The sequence below is a fragment of the Charadrius vociferus genome, unplaced genomic scaffold (genome assembly GCF_000708025.1).
Source record: "Charadrius vociferus isolate BGI_N301 unplaced genomic scaffold, ASM70802v2 scaffold315, whole genome shotgun sequence".
Classification (NCBI taxonomy): Eukaryota; Metazoa; Chordata; class Aves; order Charadriiformes; family Charadriidae; genus Charadrius; species Charadrius vociferus.
In genome coordinates, this window is record NW_009648453.1 from 1011225 (window position 1) to 1031344 (window position 20120).

Below are 20120 nucleotides of genomic sequence, written 5' to 3' on the forward strand. Positions count from 1 at the left end.
TCCTGCTTCCCCCGGTCGGCGGAAAAATGTCGGTCTGGCTGGTGGAGCTGCGCGGGGAGCGGCGGGGGGGAGAGCTGTACAGAAGGTGCAGTTTGAATTATGCTTCTTCCCCCTCCGGCAGCTCTGTGGTGGCCAAATGCAGTTCTCGCTGCTGGCCATGTAAATAACCGGGGCTGCTGCTGCCCGAGTTGCTTTAAATGCATCTTGGGGTTTTTCCCTTTTTTTTTAAAAAAAAAACAAACACCCAAACACAACAAAACCACAACAACAACAAGAAAAAAACCCCCTTGTTCTCCCCCCCTCCCCTTCCCAGCCCAGCCCTTTAAATGCACAGAGCAAGTGTACATTTCCATCTGAAATCAACCCAAGTGTTATTGGCAATGTATTTTCTCGGAGAGAGGGGGAGAGGGGGGGATCTGGCGTTTGGACCCAATAAAATGCTCTGCTCCAGTGTAAATATTTACAGGGTATTAGTGACTTTTTTAAAAACATTTTCAGCGAGGTCTGTTATTTACAATGTGTCATAAGTTATTAATGTTCATTGCCTAAGTACCCTGCTAAATCTGTCTCATGCCTTAGAACAAAGTCGACAATTGGCATATTGTTTAAAGTATGAAAACAATGCGAGTGGGTTTAAAAATTGGAAATATCTGTATTTTCAGAAGTGCAAATATTGCTTTGTAGCTGTCAAACTGCAGTCCTTGGGGATGAGACAAAGAAGTATATTTCGGTTAATTTCTCAGTGAAACAGAGTTGTCAGTGGTTCAGGTGTTCTCTGGAACTTGGGGAATGGCAAGAGAGAGTCCTGCCTGGTGTATTAACTTTGCCTCTTTTCTTCTCCTTCCCCTGAAAAGTTCCCCACGATGTCCAGTGATAGGCAGAGGTCAGATGATGAAAGTCCAAGTACCAGCAGTGGTAGTTCAGATGCCGATCAGAGGGATCCACCTGCACCTGAACCCGAAGAGCAAGAAGAACGAAAACCCTCTGCCACCCAGCAGAAGAAGAACACCAAACTATCCAGCAAAACTACTGCTAAGCTATCTACTAGTGCTAAAAGGTAAAGGGGACAGTAAAATATTCCGTAGTATTTTTGCACAGTATTTTGAGTCACGGCGCTTGCATTGCGCTTTTCAAGGTAGAGGGGTTCTTCTTGTAAAGCGAAAAAAAACCAACTTTTGTAGTACAGGGGCCTGCCAGGCATTGTCTTCATTAATCCATGTCTTATTGGGGTAGTAATTACACAGGCTTGTCCTATGTCTTTTGAAGACTTGTTTGACAACTTGGTAACTTACAGGATGGCTCGGGGGGGGGGGCACCTAAATATGCTTCGTATTTGCAAAAATGCGCGAGAGACTCAGCTTTGGCCATCTTTCTCAGAGTTAGGTTTCCATGCCTGGTTAGTATAGGGTGGAGTCCTCCTGGTGTGTTTTATTATCATCCGTAGACTGATGACAAGCAATGCTCTTTAATTAAAGAAGTCACAAAACCCTAGTGGCTACTGTGGGCCTTATGACTAGCTTTTCATGTCAATTTACATGTCATTTTCATGTCAAGGAGAGCCTTAAACACCTTGGAGTAATGGATTCATTCTGCTGTTCTTTCAGGAGAAACTTAGATGAGTTTTCTCCCCTAGAATCTGCAGATTCAAACCATGGGGTTCTGCAGGTAGCCTCTACCTTTAAATATCAAAATCTTTGGAAATCTTGTTTAGTTATATCTGTTGCATTTTTATTTGCATATAAAGTTACTCTAGCAGCCTAGCTCTCAAGTCATGCACTCTGATAATTTTCTGTAAATTCAGCTGTGTGAAATAAGCAAAGTTCAAATCCCTTGATTCCAGTGGTCTTTGGAGATGAACCATAACTTTCCAGTCATTTTCCTGGAGTTGCTTTTCTTTGCGAACATTTACAAATATCCTGTAGTAAGAAAAGCTGTGCAGTAACCGTAGTAGCCTCGTTTTGCATGAACGCTGTAGTTTTAACTTTTAGGAACACTTTAGTAATTTTGTGTTGGACTTAAATTCAGTAAATGCTTTTTGAAATGTCTTAAAATTGCTGCAGAGTGTGACTGGGTGGCTTTGATGGCTTTTGAGCTTGTTAAAGAAATCCTTTGAAATAGGACTGGCTAAAGAAAGAAAAGTTCTGGAACTACTATGTAGGCTTTGTAATTTGTTAATACTTATCCTTTTTGAAAAGCCGGAGATGCAGGCTTTTGAGACTGAGGTTTTCCCCTCTTGCCTTTATTTCACTTAATTGTTGCTAGTCTAATTCCGTACATCTCAAATAGTTCAGTAGTCTGACTGAACTTATTGGTACTAGTGCAAGGGCATGCAGAGCAGTTTCTGTCAGCTCGTATTTTAACACTTGCTATTCACAGTCTTGCTCATATGGGTCCTTTTCTGAAGAGAAGTCTTATTTCATATTTTAAAGAGGAATTTACCATGCGTCTTTTGAAATTACATCTCTTATGTACCTGAATAAACTACGAAACTGACAAAAAGTTTTCGGTATTCCTCTTCTGGATCTTAACACCTTGGGAATGGTTGTAATAAGCACAGATTATTTCAAGTTATTATATCACTTTTTATCATGTAAATACAGCTACTGTATAAGGCTGGGGGAGGAGAGGCAGCAGAAGGTGTGGAGAGGAGCAAAGTTGATCCAAAGAGATTATTCCAGTAACAGAGACAGCCTGGCAGATCTGCAAATCCACTTTTTAAACACACTGCAAAGTAGTAGGTAAAATATTGTGAAAAGAATGTGTCTGCTGCTAGCGTGGTTCACTTCTTCAGCCCCAGTCACAGGTCTGGAGCGCTGGTTTAAAGTCATTGTCAAATCTGCCTGTGCAGCTCCCCCCTGGTATTTAGTCATGTACATAATTTGCATATTAGCTTGAAAAGAAAATCTCTCTGGTAAAAAGTGCTCGGATGTGAAAAAGAGTTACTTTTCTGAATACTTGTGGGAAATTTCTACCCAACTCAGTCGTAAGTGTTCTGTTTACATACAGCGTGGAGCAGGAAAAAAGCTGCAAAGTTTCTCAGCTGTGGGATTTGGGTTATGCCTCTGAGAACAAAGAGGAAGCAGCCATGTTAGCATTACTGAAGGCAAAGCCAATCTTGCATTTAACTGCATGGTGGTAGAGGGCAGTGTAATTCCCTGATTTATTCTATAGACTATCTCAAATGCTTTGTGTCTGTTCTCATTTCACCAACAGAATCCAGAAGGAGCTAGCTGAAATAACCCTTGATCCTCCTCCTAACTGCAGGTATGTAATGGCTTCTTAAATTGTGGATGGTGGTAGGAGATTAATGTGCTCAGGCTAACAAATGGGAAACTTAGTGTTTACAACCGGTGACTGTTAGACAAAAATTACGTACAGCAGGTTGAACAAGCATAGGGAATGTTTGATATTGAAGTTTCCTGTTTCTTCTGCATGTTGGAGGCGTAGTCATTAGTGATTGATGTACATAGTAAAGTGTATTCAGTTTGTTTTTTGTAGCTGGTAACTGCCTTCGTGAAACATTAATTATGTGAACTTCAAAATACGCTGAAGCTTTCAACTTAATGTCTGCATGTAGTTTGAACTGGCTTTTTGAGTGCCAGGTTTATAGACTTATCACTTCATTCTGAAGTAAAGGTAAAGAACCATATGTGATTTTTATGTGCTTTTTCTTTGTATGTTGCTTAACAGTTAGATAAGCTGAAGTATTGCCTTTAAATTTATGTCTCTGTCGGTCAAAGTTGTAGTCTCTTGATAGAGAATGTTTTTAAGGAAGTTCCCAACTTGGGAGACACTTCTGTTAGGTTTTAGAAAATGAAATTGTAAGCTTGGAAGATTGAGTCATTTAGTCTTAAATAAAGTGAGGGTGACTGGAGCACTTGATCTGTAGGAAAGTTAAATTGTAGCATGGCTAGCTAATTTCTTTAAATCTGCTGCATGTTTTACTTTTGTTTAAAGGATGCATAAAAATTCTCGTTAGCTGTGAGCATCTAGTGTTCAGATTTGTAGTAAAGCTACATTTAAATAACGTTGCTTTCATTTGATGCATCTCAGTAAGATTTCCAGCTGCAAGGTATCTTCAGATTAATAGCTCATGTGTAACAGTGAGCCTTGTACGTGTTTGAAAAAATGCTGGAAGTGCTTTCTGATTTTATGTTGGAATTGTTTGGCTTTTTGAATAGTTGGAAAGGTTTGCGAATTCTGTAAAATGTGAGTTGTTCTCCTGTCTGACTAGTCCGTGAAAGCAGGGACTAACCAGAGCTGTGTTTTATTGAATTTGTGGTCAAGGTGTCTTACCCCGAGGACTGTGCTGCACATTGCCTAGGCAGTCTGATGTATTTGCATGCAGGGTCAGTGGCTCTCTCTTTTCAATAGAGGCGAGCTCTGTTGAGAGCGCAAATGTCTGTTGGGTTTGTTTGGGTTTTCTGGGGGGCGTGTGGTGGTTTGGTTTGGTTTTTAAATAAGTTTTAATAAATTACTGGAATTAGTTCTGTGTTGGCCATGCACTTTATACTTGGACTCTCAAAGGGCAGCATGGTGGGAGAGAAAGTATTTAAATGAAATACAACACCAGCACTTTACCTTATAGTTGCTGAAACAATAATTGTAGCAGTTTTGGGTATAGCAAGTTACAGCTTGGCTTTTAGAAAGAGAAGCCTCCCTGCTCACACTCTCCAATACCATCTGATATTTAGCTCCTTGGGAAAAGAAAGCATGTTCCTCTCGTATTAGCACAAGAGTATTGCAGAGTTTTTCTTGTGAGCTGGTACTACCAGATGCCCAGGAATGCTGTGGAGAATGATGAACGTGCCCCCTCCCTTCCCCCACCCCCTGATGTGTCTAAAATTATTCAAATTTCTCTCCTACAGAGCACAGGGGAAAAGATTATTCTTTTTGCCAGTAAGGAAGTCAGTGCTTCTGTTCCCCTAAGTATTTTTAAGAAGTATTTAACCCTTTTACTCAATAGAAAAAGTGTGATGAGTGCATATTTACCTTTTGCGAAATAAAAAATATTTACAGGAGATGTTGACTTCTCTAACAGCAATTCTGGGTTTTCAGGATGAACAGTTTGAACAGAGTTTCAGTGCCCGAAGGATTACTGTTACATTGGAATTGACTTGTTAGAAGGAGCCTTTCTGGTATCAGGAGGTAAATGCAACTGTGTGTTACCTGCAGAGCAGTTGAAGCTTGTAACATGCTTTCTTATAGGATGTAGTAGCACAGGTAGGCAACAGAGTGACACAGCAGGCATATGACACCTCTTCATTGCTTGTCATGCAACAAGCAGCAGAGTGCTACTTACTACATTTCTTGTAAAAGAAAAGAATTTGTAAAAAAAACCAAACCAACCCACAACATTTAAAAGCCTGTATAACTTGGGCATATTCATGTGCTTTAAAAATAAAAGACCTCATGTTATAAGTTCTCCCAAAGAGATTTCTCCATGCAAAGTTGTTTCTCCTCCAGTTCTAAAGCATACTCTTATCATTTGCAGTCCACATGTTACAGGCTTCACAAGAATTCAACTGCCAACCGATGCTCTTGGATGTTGGTAGTCCTTCTGGTTACTCAGTTACATAAGTGATAAAAAAATAGCAGTTTTTTAAATATGGTAATGGCACATGTAAAACATTAAATGTTACTTTTAACAGGATACAGTACAAATACTGAAGAGTGTGTTGAACTGTCCCGTATTGTGTTAACACTGATGGCTGCTGCCACTTCTCACCTGCCAGTGTGACTGTATGTGCAGTCGCTCCATCGGAGTGATCTGAGGCTGATTTAACTACTTTAAAATGACACCGACTGGTTGCACTGTGATTTTAATGCGAAGGAGGTGTAGGTTTCCTCAGCAGTTAGATTCCCCCCAGTCACATCTATTGCTAGAACATCTGTTTTATAAAAATGCCAGAGCCCCAGGAGAGCCCCGTTCCTGGGTGTGCTGAGCAGGCCTGGGCTGCACGTGAACTTCTATTTTAGGCACTGGGATAGCAGAATGACAGACACAGTAAAAATGTCTAAATAGGAGTTTTTTGCTTGCTTGTCTCAACAGTAGAGATTGATTTCTGATTCTCTTAATTGGACAATGAACTGCTAGAAAAAGCGTGTTGTCGTGCATTACGTTGTCATGCTTGTGAGCAGTGAATACAAACTGCATCTTGGGTACCAAGTGTAAAACTTAATATCTTTATGCTGATAGCTTTACTCTTGAACATACAGTAATACTGGAAATTCCTGTGATTTCGGTGTGATTTCCAAGAAAGATAAAACATCGAAAACAATACAATTAGATTTGGTCTTAAGCCACTAAAGATGTTGGAGGGAAATTAAGTACTGCTTTTTCCTCGTGTTTTCTCCTGCGCAACAGAAGAGCCTGAAATGAGTCAGTTACTGTCCAACATGCACCGTAGCACTAGGACAGATAGGTAAACTGAGGACACAGGTATCTGATCCTGTTTTTTCTTGCTTTTACTGGCTTAACTCAAAGCTGTGCTGCTTGGTGCAGTGTGCTGTATTTAATTTCTTTTGTGCTTTTAATAGCATAAAGCAAAGCTAAAAAGGTCTTGGCCCTATTGCTTCTAGGCAGCTCAATTTCAAACCATGGCCAAGCGCTTATACATACTTCAAGGTATGGAAGTGTGCCAAACCCCACCGTTATACATTCTCAGGAAAATGCTGCGAAGATCTTGCACGTAATGCGTGGTAAATCTGTGCTGCAGAGATGCTCTTAAATAGGTTTGACATATCTGGAATAACTCTTTTCAGTTCATGGAATAAAACTGTTCAGATCAGAGGTCACTGCTCTGTAGTTAAGGTTGTATCTGAGGCTGCTGTTCTGACCTGCCCAACTTGGAGGCTGCAGCTCAGGTGGAGCCCGGCACAGTCGGCTCCGATGCTCATTGTACTTCCTGGAGTTTAGGGCTGGCACAAGCGAGGCTGTTCCCAGGGGTACTGGAATTTACAGCAGCCTCCTTTAGCTGTTCCTGGCTGCCCTGCTGATCCACAATAGCAAAAAATATGTACTCTCTGTCTTTTTTCCTTGCCCCTCCTCATTTTCACTCCAAAATTAATCATTGTTCATCTTCATGGGAAAGTTTTTGAAGTTCAACCCGGTATTATGGAAATTTAGTAACACCCATGCCAGCTCAGTTTATAGTTTACAACCCATTTTACAACAAACCCAGTTTGGTATAAACTTTGCAGGAAATGAAAGCAAACACCAGAATCAGTGTATCCACTCGGAGCTTAATTCATGTGGTTTAAAAAGAGTTGAGTTAAGATAGCGCATCTTTCCCATGCAAATGGGAGAATTTAAGCATTTTATAGTCTGTTCTGTCAGTTGGCTTTAATCTCTTTGTTAAATTAAAGATCAGGCATCTGAAAGAAAGAGGTTAAAAAAAATAAAAAAGAGGAAAGGGCAGACAAAACCCATGCCTTAGAGTACTGGTCAGAGAGTCAACTTTCCTCCTTCGTAGCTGCTGGAAAATGGCAATTCTTACCAAGACTTGGTAAGAATTGGATGCTTGGATCATCCCAAAGGCTCCCTGCTCTGTCTCATCCTCTAGCTAGTGAATTTCTGACCTGAGAGGTCTGTTGAAAAGATTTTCCTTAATAGGGATTACTGTCTCAATTCCTATTTATTTTCAGGCCTTGTATGCTAATAGATACTAATGTGATTTCTTGAGCAATACTACAAAAGGTATCAGTTGATGATTTTGCTGTTTGTAGCCTCTCCTAGGCTTGCAAGTAGGTTGATAATTTATGAGTAGTTCATTTTCAATTTACTTATTTTAAAATAACGCTCCAAAGTATGTGTACTGAGCACAATGGGAGCAAGACATGTAGGGGTTTTGTTTTAATATGGGATTCTTCTGCTTCCTGAGGTCTGCATTTGTCCCTTTCATTACTGCCACATCTTGGGCTAATTCTGCGCCACAGAGTGTTGCCAACCCAACCCCACGGTCTGGAGTTTGACACAAAGAAAAATGCCTGCAAAACCCTGGCAGACGAATGCTATTACTGGTTTAGTTATGGACCCATGAATCCAGATGTTTGTAACTGTCTCACTGTGGTTATTACCCCATCAGTGGGGAAGCGTTGCAGTATGTATTTAAAGCAATATTGTGAAGGTATTCTTCAGACCAGCAATTTGAGCTCTTTCAATTGAGCTGTCTGAAACAATGAGGAGCAATAAACAATTGCACTGGTGGTGCGGGCTCTTCCACGTGCAGAGGTAGCGGTGGCTGTGAGCTAACGCAGCCTTGTGTTAGCGAGGAAGGTGCCGCAGCTAAGTTGGTAGGAGCCTTCCTTTTGTTAACATACTCTATCTACAGTAAGGTTATAGGCAAATGTTTACTCTGCAAACAGTTGTGCCTGTTGAAGATGTTACTGCACGGTGGTGTTTTGCTCCAGTTCTGCCATGGAGGTGACTACTCCAGACACTGCGTGAGGCAGATTCATGTGACTACTCCATAGTGCTCCCCGGGGGGAAGAAGAGGGGAGGAAAAAAAAAACGTCCAAGTTTGCTTAAACGGTTTAAATAGGTGATTCAAACTAACTCTGCTGGATTTTTCCTCCCTCCCTTCAGAGTAGGCATTGTTCACACAAAGCATTTTGTCAGACACACCAGGATATGAATAAGTCAATCCATTCCTTTGTCTCTCAAATGTAATAAGTTTCCATCTCTCCTTTGTCAAAGCCAGGCGTTAGTTCTGTTGCTTTTTTGAAATCAGTAGGGGGAAGTATATTCTGAATGCAGTCAAATACCAGGCCCCTGTACAGTAGCACAAACGTGTGCCCAAGTCGTTGCACGTACTTTTTTTTTTTTCCAGTCAAGCTGTTGACTTTTCAGATCGATGGCAGTCCCCCAGTTTTGTGTTTATTCTGTTAATTTCTTATTGGGCAAACGTCTTCATGTTGCTAAATATTGAGTCTCACTGAAGGAAAAAAAAAGATGTCAGTTTTGCTTGTTTTCACCTTTGCAGTGAAACCCCTAACTGTGAGCACTAAATAGTTCCCTATAGAAGGAGAAGTTGGTTATGGTATGTTGGTTAGGAATATGTGCAAAAAGGCCTGTGCTGAGGCTGAATTAGCAAAATTTAAAAAACATCACCCAAACTCTACTTGATAATGTATCTTCTGATAGTTACATTATACTTTTTATTGTCTCTCCCTGCCCAGCATCTTCTCACCACCAAGTGCAATAAATGCATGCTATGAGAAAAGAAAACTGGGATTTGCAGAACGGTTCTGAGAACACAAACCCACACGATTATTTCTAACACTTCCTTCCCTATACAGAAGTTTGCAGTTGCAGTTACAAAAATACAGTGAAGAGGGTTCACAAGTCTTGTAAGAATGTGTTTGAAGAAGCTCTCAAGTGAATATTGAAATACTGATTTTTAGTATTGTCCAGCTCTGAACACGGTCCTGTGGTTCCTTCTAAAGCAGTTCCTTCATTGTTAGTTGCTGAACGTAAATCAGTGGCTCACAGGGATTTGAAGATATGTTTATGTAGTGATAGCCTTGATTTATCTAGAATTATTTCTACGAAACATTTTCTTCCATTCTCTTTCTTCCCTCCCTCTTTCTTACCAGAAGAGTACAGTCTAGGTCAGGGTAGGAAGGAGTGGTGGTATTTAGCACAGCAATCAGAAGTCTGGTATTTTTGTATTTCTCTCCATTTGTAGTAACAGCCTGATTCTGCCATCTTTGTGTGTGCAGAGTGGCTTTTACCTTATTTGCCACTAGTCAGTGAAACTGCTGAAGGAATAGGGGTGAAACAAATTTAGAAAGGCATTTCAGTAAAACATTTAAGTGTTAAGTGCAGTGCACTGTTATTTAACATGCTTTTATTAAAAAAACGCAACACTGGAAGATTGTGTAACTCCTGAATGTTTTGAATTGTGAGAATATTTAAATTACTTTCTTTTCAGTTGAGAGTAGATGACAGATCCACTAACTCAAAATGCCTCAAGTCTTTTTTTTTCCCTGTGCTAGTATCGACCTCTTGCAAGCTGTAAACCAAGGTATTTTACCAACGCCCACACAGTGAATTTCTCATGCAAGTAATCTCAGTGACATAATTAAGACAGGGTTATGCAACACAAATCAACATATCTACTCATGGGAGTAAGTTTTCATGCCTACAGGTTTGCAGGTTAGGCACTTGTGTAAGCAGTGTCCACAGTGCTGTCGTACATGCTCTTAAATGTCTGTGTTTTAGTCAAAAGGTTGTATAAATCTTTCACCAGTTTTCATTAGCATTACTGTCAAAGTGAAAAGAAAAAAAAATAATTTATGGCTGTCTGTTGACTCTAAAGTTGTAGACATAGTTCAAACACTTTTCACTCAGCTACTGGTGTTAGAGAACTGACCCTCATTATGTCTAGGTTCTATCTGGAAACAATAGAAGACCCCAAGCCAGACCAGTTTTTTAAACAATTCTTCAAGCATTGTTGTGCAAAAACTTATAAAAGCCGCGAAATAATGTGTCCTTAGACTTAAGGACAAATCTGCTTTTCAAATATCCAATTGTATAACTGTACAAAGGCCCTTCACGCTCTGTGATAAAACTGATTAAAATATGTCATGTATGTATATTTCTTTTTACACTCAAACTGTGCATTGCTCACCACTGCCAGCCTGTCATACTTAGTTTGTGATAAACAGTGTGTATGGCAAGGTCCTAGCGCTCTGAGTTCTTCCCCATCAGACTGATTTGTCCATGTGTATCAGTTACTCTGATTTGGTTTGATCTTTACTTTTACAGACTTGGGACACCTAATTTTAATTCAAGTTAATAAAGTCCAAATAGAAGAGAATCAGCTAAACTACGTGAAACACTTTATTTAAAATTATTTGACTACTTCATATAACACTGATGTGTGGAGATTTCCTGGAGCTGGTGTAACTAGGATTTGCATAGATATGGAACATTTCAAACCAGGTAATACAGACATCATGAAAAATACCTTGAGTGTGTTTTCTGAGTTCAGGGCTAAGTAGGCAGAAGCAAGAATATCCAGATGCCATCTAGGACAGGAGCATGCATACGATTAACCTAGCCAGGAACTATGCTGTAACTTTAAATTGATGCCTTACTTTGAGCCAGTAACTGCTAGTGATAAACGAGTCCTAGACTGCTTGCATTAATTTGGATTAATTTTCCCCATGCAGAGGGTGCACTATACTTTTATCTAGTTCAGAACTGTGGCTGAAGCAGTTGTTAATTTTACAGCACTTACTGTAAAACAGACTGGCCAGATCTTTTAGGAACTCAGATACAAATTTACTTGACAATGTTGACACTACTGTTCTAAGCATCACTTTCAGAAACGAATGAGGGGAGAGGTTGCCTTGATGAAACATCCCAGTGACCTGTAGTTAGTTACCAGTGGGTCACTTTCAGGTTGAAAGAATTTGTAGAGAGGGTCTGTAGAGGACCATCCTACAGTCATTAGTAATTGATGTTTTCATTATTGATGTGGATACTGGACTAGAACATATAAATACTGCATTTGCAGGTAACAGCAGGGAGGAGGGGGTTGTAGGCACATTGGAGGACAGGACTAGAATGCAGAGTGATGTGGGCAAATATAGGAAGTGACCTTAAAAATAGCATGTAATTTAATAATGAGAACTGCAAGGCACAGCACTTCAGTAGGCATAATCAGCTGCACAAATCCACGGGGGGAAAAACACTGAATGAGGAGCAGTTCTTCAGAAAAGGTGTAGCCACTCTGAGGATCATGTGCTTTCCAGGAATCAGCAATACGAGGCCACAGCAAGAGAAATAAATAGAACAGCAGTCACAATAGGGGGATGTACTTAAAAAAAGAAAAAAAAAGTGTTGGAGACGTGGTATATAAAGCCATCCCGTTCAGTTCAGCACTACTAAAGGGCAGCTGCAGCACTTTATCCAGTTTTAAGCATAACGCTGCAAAGTGACATGGGCTAGCTGGAAAGAATACAGATTAGAGGAAAGAAAGAAAGAGAGAAAGAAAGAAAAAGAAAGAAAGAAAGAATAATCTTTGGGTATAGAAGATAGTTGCTGCAAAAGAAATAAGGCAATTGTTGCTAGTCCTGTCTGGTGGTTATGGAAAGCAACTTAAATTGCCATAAGGAAGACCTAATTTAGATGTGAGGAGTACCTAGCTATAAAGACAGTATGTGTAAGGAGGTGGTGGATCTACATTACCAGATGTTTTTAAAAACAAAGTTTAGACAAATGACTGGCAGGAGCAGTTTAGAAACAGTTGATTTTATCTTTAAGCAGGAAATGGACTAAGTGACCTCTTAAGGACCCGTTTGACCAAGCTATCTGTGATACCGGATTTAAATGACAATGTTAAAGGAATGCTCATTAGGAAGTGATCTTCCCCTCATTTAAAAACTGTATTTTAATACGTTTTTGTAGTATAATCATCCTGGAAAATATACAGGTTCTATAATTTCAAACAACAGTAACAGGAATTATTAAAAAAGTCACTGGAAGTGCACAGGTTTTATCCTGTTGTCAATTAAGAAAAGCAGTCTGGTGATTTTTGTGCTGATTTATTATTTTTCACCCCCCCATTTTGGCTTTGTTTTCATTTTGGGTCCAATCCTACTTTCCTTGCACAAAGTCGTCACGTTCTGCTAACTAGAAGTAAGCTACGTACACGTCATCAATTCTCCAGAGGTATATCACCTTTGTGAGAAACTAGTAGCCCTGGTTGTGCAGTGGATCTTGATTTTTGATACTTCATGTGCTCTCTGCTTGGATTCTCTGCTTTTGTTCCACAGGCATGCAAATACCTCTAACACTGAGATAAACAAAAGCAAGGGGCATTTTTCCCCTGCTTCACAGAGGCTGTTTGCTGTAGATGTGCAAGCCCTAATGCATCTGTGCACAACACCCCAAACGGATCCGGGCACATCAGAAAACAGTCGTATAGCACACTGCCTCTGACCACGGTTCCTATCTCTAAGCACCCTCTGGAGTCAGGGCTCAGAGGATTGTAGTGAAAATGTAAGCAGCCTGGCAGGTTTCCAGCTGATGAGTTAATGCTGCTATAAACTTCAGTAGTTCCTCTCCGAGGCATGCAGAAGGGTGCAGGCGCTGGGAAGGTAGCCAACGAAGGCAAAGAGCAGACGGCAAAGCTAAAGGCCAGCCTCAAGGATTCACAACGCAATTGTCTTTGAGGTGGGTTCCTCCCTTGCCAGAAACCCTTCATGTATCTTCAGTGGCAGGGCTGGAAATCAGTAAGCAAATTAAGGTACGCATTCGGTGTGACGCCAGCCTGACATGTGGATGCTTGATTAGCGTGGCGTGAGCGGAGGGAGCTGTGCCCTGCACTCAAGCCACCCCATGACTGGATTAAGAGTACAGGGCTACAGAACGCTGGGGCTTTTCAGTCATGCGAGGTCAGTTCATTGAGCCTGGAGCTGCAATGAGGTGGTTTAGGTTTGAACCCAGGTTATCACTTCACTCTGAAGCCTAGATGTGGAAGTCGCCAAAATATTGAAAAGAGTAAATCAGCAGAGCATGACCAGGTCAGATTCCATGGGACAAATGGAAAACAAGCAGCAAAAAGAAATATCGGTGCTTTCCTTTCTGTAAGGGAAGGTTAGTGGCAGAAAGCTGGTTTTGTTTGCCATTTAAGTAAAGCATTTAGACTGTGAATGCTTTGAGCAAAATGAGTTTGAAGAAAAAAAGAAAAGCGTTACAATAGATTAGTAGCTATACGATAGGAGATACATTCAAGAATCAGGTGATTCTTGCTGTGAAGCCCCAGCTGTGCTAGCAGACAATGGACAGCCAGATGTCTTCCCACAAACAGGCACCTTTTCTAACAACCAAAGGACTTGTCTACTGTACAGTCACCGCCTGGGGTATGCTCATACTTTAACTACCTTTAGTCCTTCCCCCTGGTATCTCAACATCAGAGACCTCATCCAAGCTGGAGGATCCACGGGACAAGTGAAATGGTGCAGGGATGGTTGGTTGACATTGAGCTCTGTGTTATCATTGTACGTTGGTGCTCCTCCTAACTTGTTCATAGATACCTGGGGCATATCTGTCTTCTACTTCATTATTATCGATGGCAGAAGCTGTAGTGGGACATTACAGCTGTAATGGGACATTACAGATTTTGCGACACCTCCCTCAACAGACGCCTTAAGGGCCCGGTGAAGCAAACCCACTACGCCAAAGCCCAGTTTTGTGTTTAGTTTTGGACTTCATTGTCTTGGGGAGAAAAATATGAGATTTGGTTTAATTTCTAGCCTATAAAGCAAAAACAAAGAGAGGTCTTCAGAGACTAAAATCAGCTTGTAATGAACGCTGTAACAAACACTGTATTCCCATGGAAGCAAATTTAAGTGATCTAAGTTACACAGCACAACCTACTGCGTGTAAAGCATAGTCTGAATAATTGAAAAAACTTCTTATGCAAAAGGTAGAAATACTCTGCACCTAAAATTCTACAACCGTGATTAAACAGTAATCAAATCTGAGAGCATGATCTTCACATGATAAACTATTTGAAGCACAGTCTATGGCTACAAAAGCGTTTGCTTGGCTGGAGTAGATATTTTGTAGGATAGCCATACAAATTTTAGCCAGCCAGGTAGTACCTAGCTCCATGTTCCTCTGCCTCCATAGAGTGCTGGGATTGCTGGGGTAGTGTGAAGAGTTGCAATAGCAACCCGGCTACCTCGTTTCTTGAGTTTGATTTGCCTCTTTCTTTTTCTTTTTCTTTTTTTTTAAAGTAACTGAAAGCCAGAATTACAGCTGGTAATTACTATTAAGTAATACCAGAGCAAACACACCATAACTTGTTTTTTTAAAAAAGAAACAAGTTACTAAAGTAAAAGGGACTTCACCAAAATAGAGTAGTAGAGAGCAGTGATTTGTTTGGTAATTACAGTTCCAAACCTTAAATAGATCAATATGTGGAGAAATCATCTAGATTCTCTGAGAAAAAATACAGTGAAAGCATTTCTCTTTCAAGCCTTTCAGTTGGCTATTTATTTTCGTGGTAATACTGCAGACTAGCATTACTTTAAGCCTTTGGTTTTTTGTTAAGCATGCTTGGGTTTTTTGTCTTAGGAATGGAAGAAACAAAATAATTTCGTACCAGTTAGAAGGCAAGCTAACCATAGCGGTTGTCGATACTATAACAACTATTGTATCCTGAGCACTGTGTGGTTCTCCTAGATATAAAGGGCATTCTTGGCATAGTTCCCACACGATGACAAGTGTGCTTTACTAGAAATTAGTGAAGGTGGGGTCAGGGATGGAGGAAATGGAGAGATGTGAGTTGTACTAATCAGATAAATGGTTTGTTATCACTTGATTTTCTTTCTGTACAGAAAGCAAGCTCTGTAAAAGTATGCCTTGAGTTAGACTGCAATAATTCTGACCCGGGCAGAAGGAACTGGGAGCTGTTACTTCCCGTGAACTGCACTTGTTTGTCTTTCATGCGATTTTTCTGTGCTTTACATACACTGTCTAAATAAAGCTAGAAATAATTATTTGCCGAAGGTCTAATAAACTTCATTTTGCCTGGCGTTGTGCGATGGTGATCCTTACTGTTCTCTGTAGTGTTTTAATGGAAGTGAAAAGCAGGAGCTGGTTCTGCAAGTTGATACCAAGGTGTAGAAGCACCTGTGAGATGTTTTGAGCTTTTCCTGTGGAACTGTAAGTTTACAGCTCTGAAGCTGTAGTTACCAAGTATGTAAAACTGTTTTCAGTAGTAGATTATTTTAAAAGGTATTAGAATGTTGAGAGGAAAAAAAACCCAAGTTTGGTTTTTTCCTTTTTTAACAGTTAAAAGTGTTGCTACTTTAGGCACTTTCCATTAGGCAATTATTGGCTGGAGAGATGGAAAAGGTTTCTTCTGCTTTAGCTAACGTTCTTCACATTTAGCCTTCTGTCCCTTCGGACACAATCAGTGAGAAATCACATTACTGTTGGCTTGTTAATGCAGTTATCAGTTGTTTTCAGATTCTTATTAAAGTTTCTTTCCATCCCTTTCCTCAGGGGAATTGGTGGTCGCAACACATTACCTTGTGTTTGGGTTGTGGAGGTTTTCTGGCTCAGTGCTTTGTTTCGGGTGGTGGGTGCGCAGAGGCCCCGTGGAGTGCGTTGGTGCTGTGTCCTGCACCAGCCACGTCCCAGTCTCTGTGGCCAGGTCTGTCACTGCGCTCCAGCCCAATTCAAATGCTGGAGAAGCTGATGCAAAATTTTAAATTTCTTGTTTAATCTGCACGGTGGTGCCTTCTGCTTTGCATAGAATGAGGTTAATTTTGTAGTCTGTATGCTCATATCTGGATTGGGGCTTGGTGAGAAAAGTTGAAGCATGCGAAGGATTGAGTTAGGCAGTGGAGTTGTGGAATGGGTCAAACCTGTTTGCTGGCTGCTTCTGTTGGGTGATCACTAGTGAAACGGTTACGTGATGACATTTTAGCTCTCACACTGAGATTTCATTAGAAAATCTCAAATTCCCTGGATCCTTACCCATTTAAGCATGGGGTAGAGTTCTGTAGCCTGAGGCAGACAAAGCTTTGCTGGCCTAGAAATCATAGGTCAGAATTAACCTGTCCTCGCAAATACCTAGGCTGTATGTAACATCGGGAAAATAAATCTTTGAACTTGGGACCCAGATTTCTGGATGTCTTGGCTGCTCAGTTCTTGTGGCTCTGGGCACGTGGCACTGTTGAGCTCCCCGGTACGGCACTGCCGACTGAGACAGCCGGAGTCCCAGCAGGGTGGTAGGGCTGTGTGCTGGCAGGTCGTTCCCCTCTGACGGGTACCTGTGCCTTCTGCAGGCTGCTGCAGTACAGGATTGTGCCATTCAGTGAATGGATGTGACTCCTCATCCTGCTGGATGCTACTGAGGCCATCTGATTCGTCTGTGAATCGCTCTGTGTGCTGCTCTGTGTTGTTAGCTGAGGAGCAGGCTGCGCTTGAGGTTTGTGCTGGAAATGGCTACTGCCTAGGTTTCACTCAGGCAGGACTCGAAGAGAGGTTTTGGTAACTCTCTGCTTTGTTTTCTGACAAACACAAATTTGGTGTGCTTAATTTTTCTTTACTCCTGTATTCAGATTCTGACCTTTGAAAAGTAAATGTGAATAAAATCTCTTATCTGGATTGTCAGGCTCAGCTGTGCTCGCAGTCTCTTTCTGTTTTTAAACATGGGAGTAAACAGACAAGAGTGACAGCAAGCATACCTCTTCCTACACCTGAGATAAGCTGGATACCTCCCCTCTAAAATCCGCCATCCAGGCTGGGCAGCTTTCCCGTACAGATGACACGCGCCCACCCATGTGATAGGAGCTAGTTTCAGGAGGTGGGGAGATAAGGGCGCTGTTTGAAAAATACCGCTGCACCAATAGAAATATCACTTTGGTTTTCTGCTTCTTGAAAGTGCAAGAAGAACAACAGGTGGTTACTAGAGACCGTATTGCCCCAGGTCTTAGTCCAAACCCATTTATGCCCAGAAGCGTTCCAGGTTTGTTAACTTTGAAAGAGACATTGGCTTTTGAAGCCTGAAGGGAAAAAAAAAGAAAGGGCAACACTAAATTGTGCTGTGAGCGGCCCACACAGCGCACTGGATGTTATTTCTGAAAGTCATTCTGTTGATCTTTTTCTGAAGTCAGTTGCTGATCACAAAAGCCAGGGGCCAGTTCTGGTTAGTTTTGCAGTAGATGTCCTTAGCAATGAATGCTTGACGAGCAGCGTCTGTGAGATGCTGTAGCTGCAACTGCTTGTGCTTTCCATGTGCAACATCTCTGTTGGGTACAAAGTCAGCTGGCAGAGTGCAAAGCACCGTGAGTCATCCTGGCACTGCTGGAGTGTGTAACTACAGTCTCTAAGCTAGGTGCAAGCCAGACCCTGGCTTTTATCCGGTCTGTACGCACAACAGGACAGAGAAACAGTGTGGAACAGGATGGAGAAACACCCCTTAGCACTCTTCTGTCCTATGGTGGGCGTGTAAACTGCGGTGTCCTGAGTGCTGTTTGAAATTGCACTGGCTGCAAGTGGTCCCAAGAGGCTGAAACTTCCGTTAGTAGCAAGCCTGTTTCTGGGGTGCCCCAGCTTTTGCTCCAGAGCCAGCGGTGCAGCGCCAACCGAGGGCACCCCTTTCTTCTGGGGAGAAACAGCTTTGGCCCAGCGTGCTGATGGTGTAGCCGTGCTCTCCTTGTAGCGTGACTCAAAATGACGGTGCTGATGGGTATTGTGCCTGTCAATCTGTCAGTTAGTAGTTTCTCTGATTTTTTTTTTTTTCTAGCCTCTAAAGTTTTAGTGTTGGAGTCTGGATCACTGCTGGAATAGGAATTTGTGGAAAAAGATCTTAAGTGAAGTTTGAAAGACAGAAGCTTTACTATAAAACCTTTCTGTTCTAATTTTTGGTATCTGCAGTAAGTTGTTCCCCGTATTATTAATTCTTCTGGCAGGTGGAGTTAATTTATTTGTGTATTAGTCTTCATGCTGCTGGATGAATTATAGATTTAATTATGGTCCAGGTGCTCAGAGCTTTGCTGTTCTTCTAAATGTGAAATATAAAGAAAAAATAAGTCTGAGTAATTTTTTGGCTTGTTGAATAAATGTAAACATCGGGAAACCGTGCCAGAGTATAAATAAAGAGAGGATTTACTTTGCAGAGAATGTTATTATCTACTCCAGGGTATTCTACGTTGTGGGGAGGATTAGTGCTCGGCATTATACTGGGACACACCTTTTTACAGCTACTACTCTATGCAGCAGCAGATTAAAAACTTTTGCCTATAATTCCTTGTATTTTCAGACAAAGTTTCTTTTGCAATTACAGCTGATTACTAGTGGCCAAAGGTTGAATGGAGTTAACATAGTCTTAACAAGAAACACTCCCCGATTCGCTGGTAGGTGTAAATAAACTGCCTACTTGTGGTATTCTTCATCTGTGTTACTCAGTCTTTCCTTTTCTCCCCGGCACAGTTGTATTCACAGTCCTTGAATGTTCTCATGCTGCAAAGCTACTTATTTATGTTTGTTTGTTTCTTGTCCTAAAACAGTTTTCCATCACTTTCCCTTAATCTGTAGGAAAAACTACTTTTTGGGTGACATTTAATTCCGTGAGAGCTCTTTTCATAACTAGCTGCTCACAGTCAGGCTGGAATACAAAATCCATGAAAACGTTCTTTTTTTACTGGGATTTCATAGAATATTTGGGCAAGGGGCAACTGTATGAGCTATGTTAATTAACTTGGACTTACTTCTCTTCATTCCTCTTTTGTTTCTACCTGTTTAATTACTGCCTTTCTGTGATGTGGCCCTGAGTGAGAAAAAGCACACCATACCTTTCTCACCTTTTTCAGGAATATTGTAGTGTGTGTGTGTGTTTAAATGCTTTTCTGAAGGGAGCGTGAATTGGCTGTGTTTCAGCTGCTGCTAAACATCACTTGGCAGAGCCTATGGAATAATATGCCTGTGTGTCTGCTGCAGTATTGGGGACAAAGAAAAAAAAAAAAGACTATGCTTCTTTAATATATTTTACTATTATAATATGCCATTTATACATGCAATATCATGAATTTTTCAGATGAAGATCAACTAATTTATTCTTGCAGTTGTCCCCTTATGTTCCTTTTAATTTTGGGGTCAGAAAAATTCATATCACGATTTCATTTTTCTTTTTGGGCTGCATAACAGCTACACTCAGGAGTCCACTTTTCCTCAGGCAGAAATAACGTATTTGATGCGTCTCCTGAGGAAGCAGCCAAAAGTGCATGTTCTGACCTCATCTTTAAGCTTTTTCGTTTCCTTTACTGACACTTAATGAAGTTACTATCACAGCCATTAAAGATAATTTCATGAAAGTAGATTATGTAATTATTACAGTTTCTTGTACTGTTTTTAGTACGAAGTCAAGTATCGATGCTGACTCTTCATTTTGGCCCAGTATGGCAATGCCAGTTTGCTGTGGTTGTTAGATGTGAAGTTGTGTGTTGGCGTTTGAGTTTGAGGTGGGTAATGAGTTTGTTTTGGGGAAATCTGCATGTTTTAGGGCACCTTGATATTTTGAGATAAGAAATTAGGTTAAATTGAAGGAACCGCTTCTTAATGTCTCTGTATTTTCCCCTTTTTCTTTGAT

General features: G+C 41.0%; 1 protein-coding gene across 1 annotated transcript in view; it reads left to right on the forward strand.

Annotated features, from left to right (window-relative positions):
* The first annotated feature begins 33 nt into the window (after positions 1–33).
* The window catches only part of UBE2E3 (ubiquitin-conjugating enzyme E2E 3), a 59705-nt gene continuing 39618 nt past the window's right edge, over positions 34–20120 (forward strand). Inside the window, exons 1-3 of the mRNA XM_009885615.1 lie at positions 34–85; positions 855–1057; positions 3214–3264. Coding sequence (XP_009883917.1) covers positions 864–1057; positions 3214–3264 — 245 coding nt within the window. The 5' untranslated portion in view covers positions 34–85; positions 855–863. The remainder of the gene's footprint in view (positions 86–854; positions 1058–3213; positions 3265–20120) is intronic.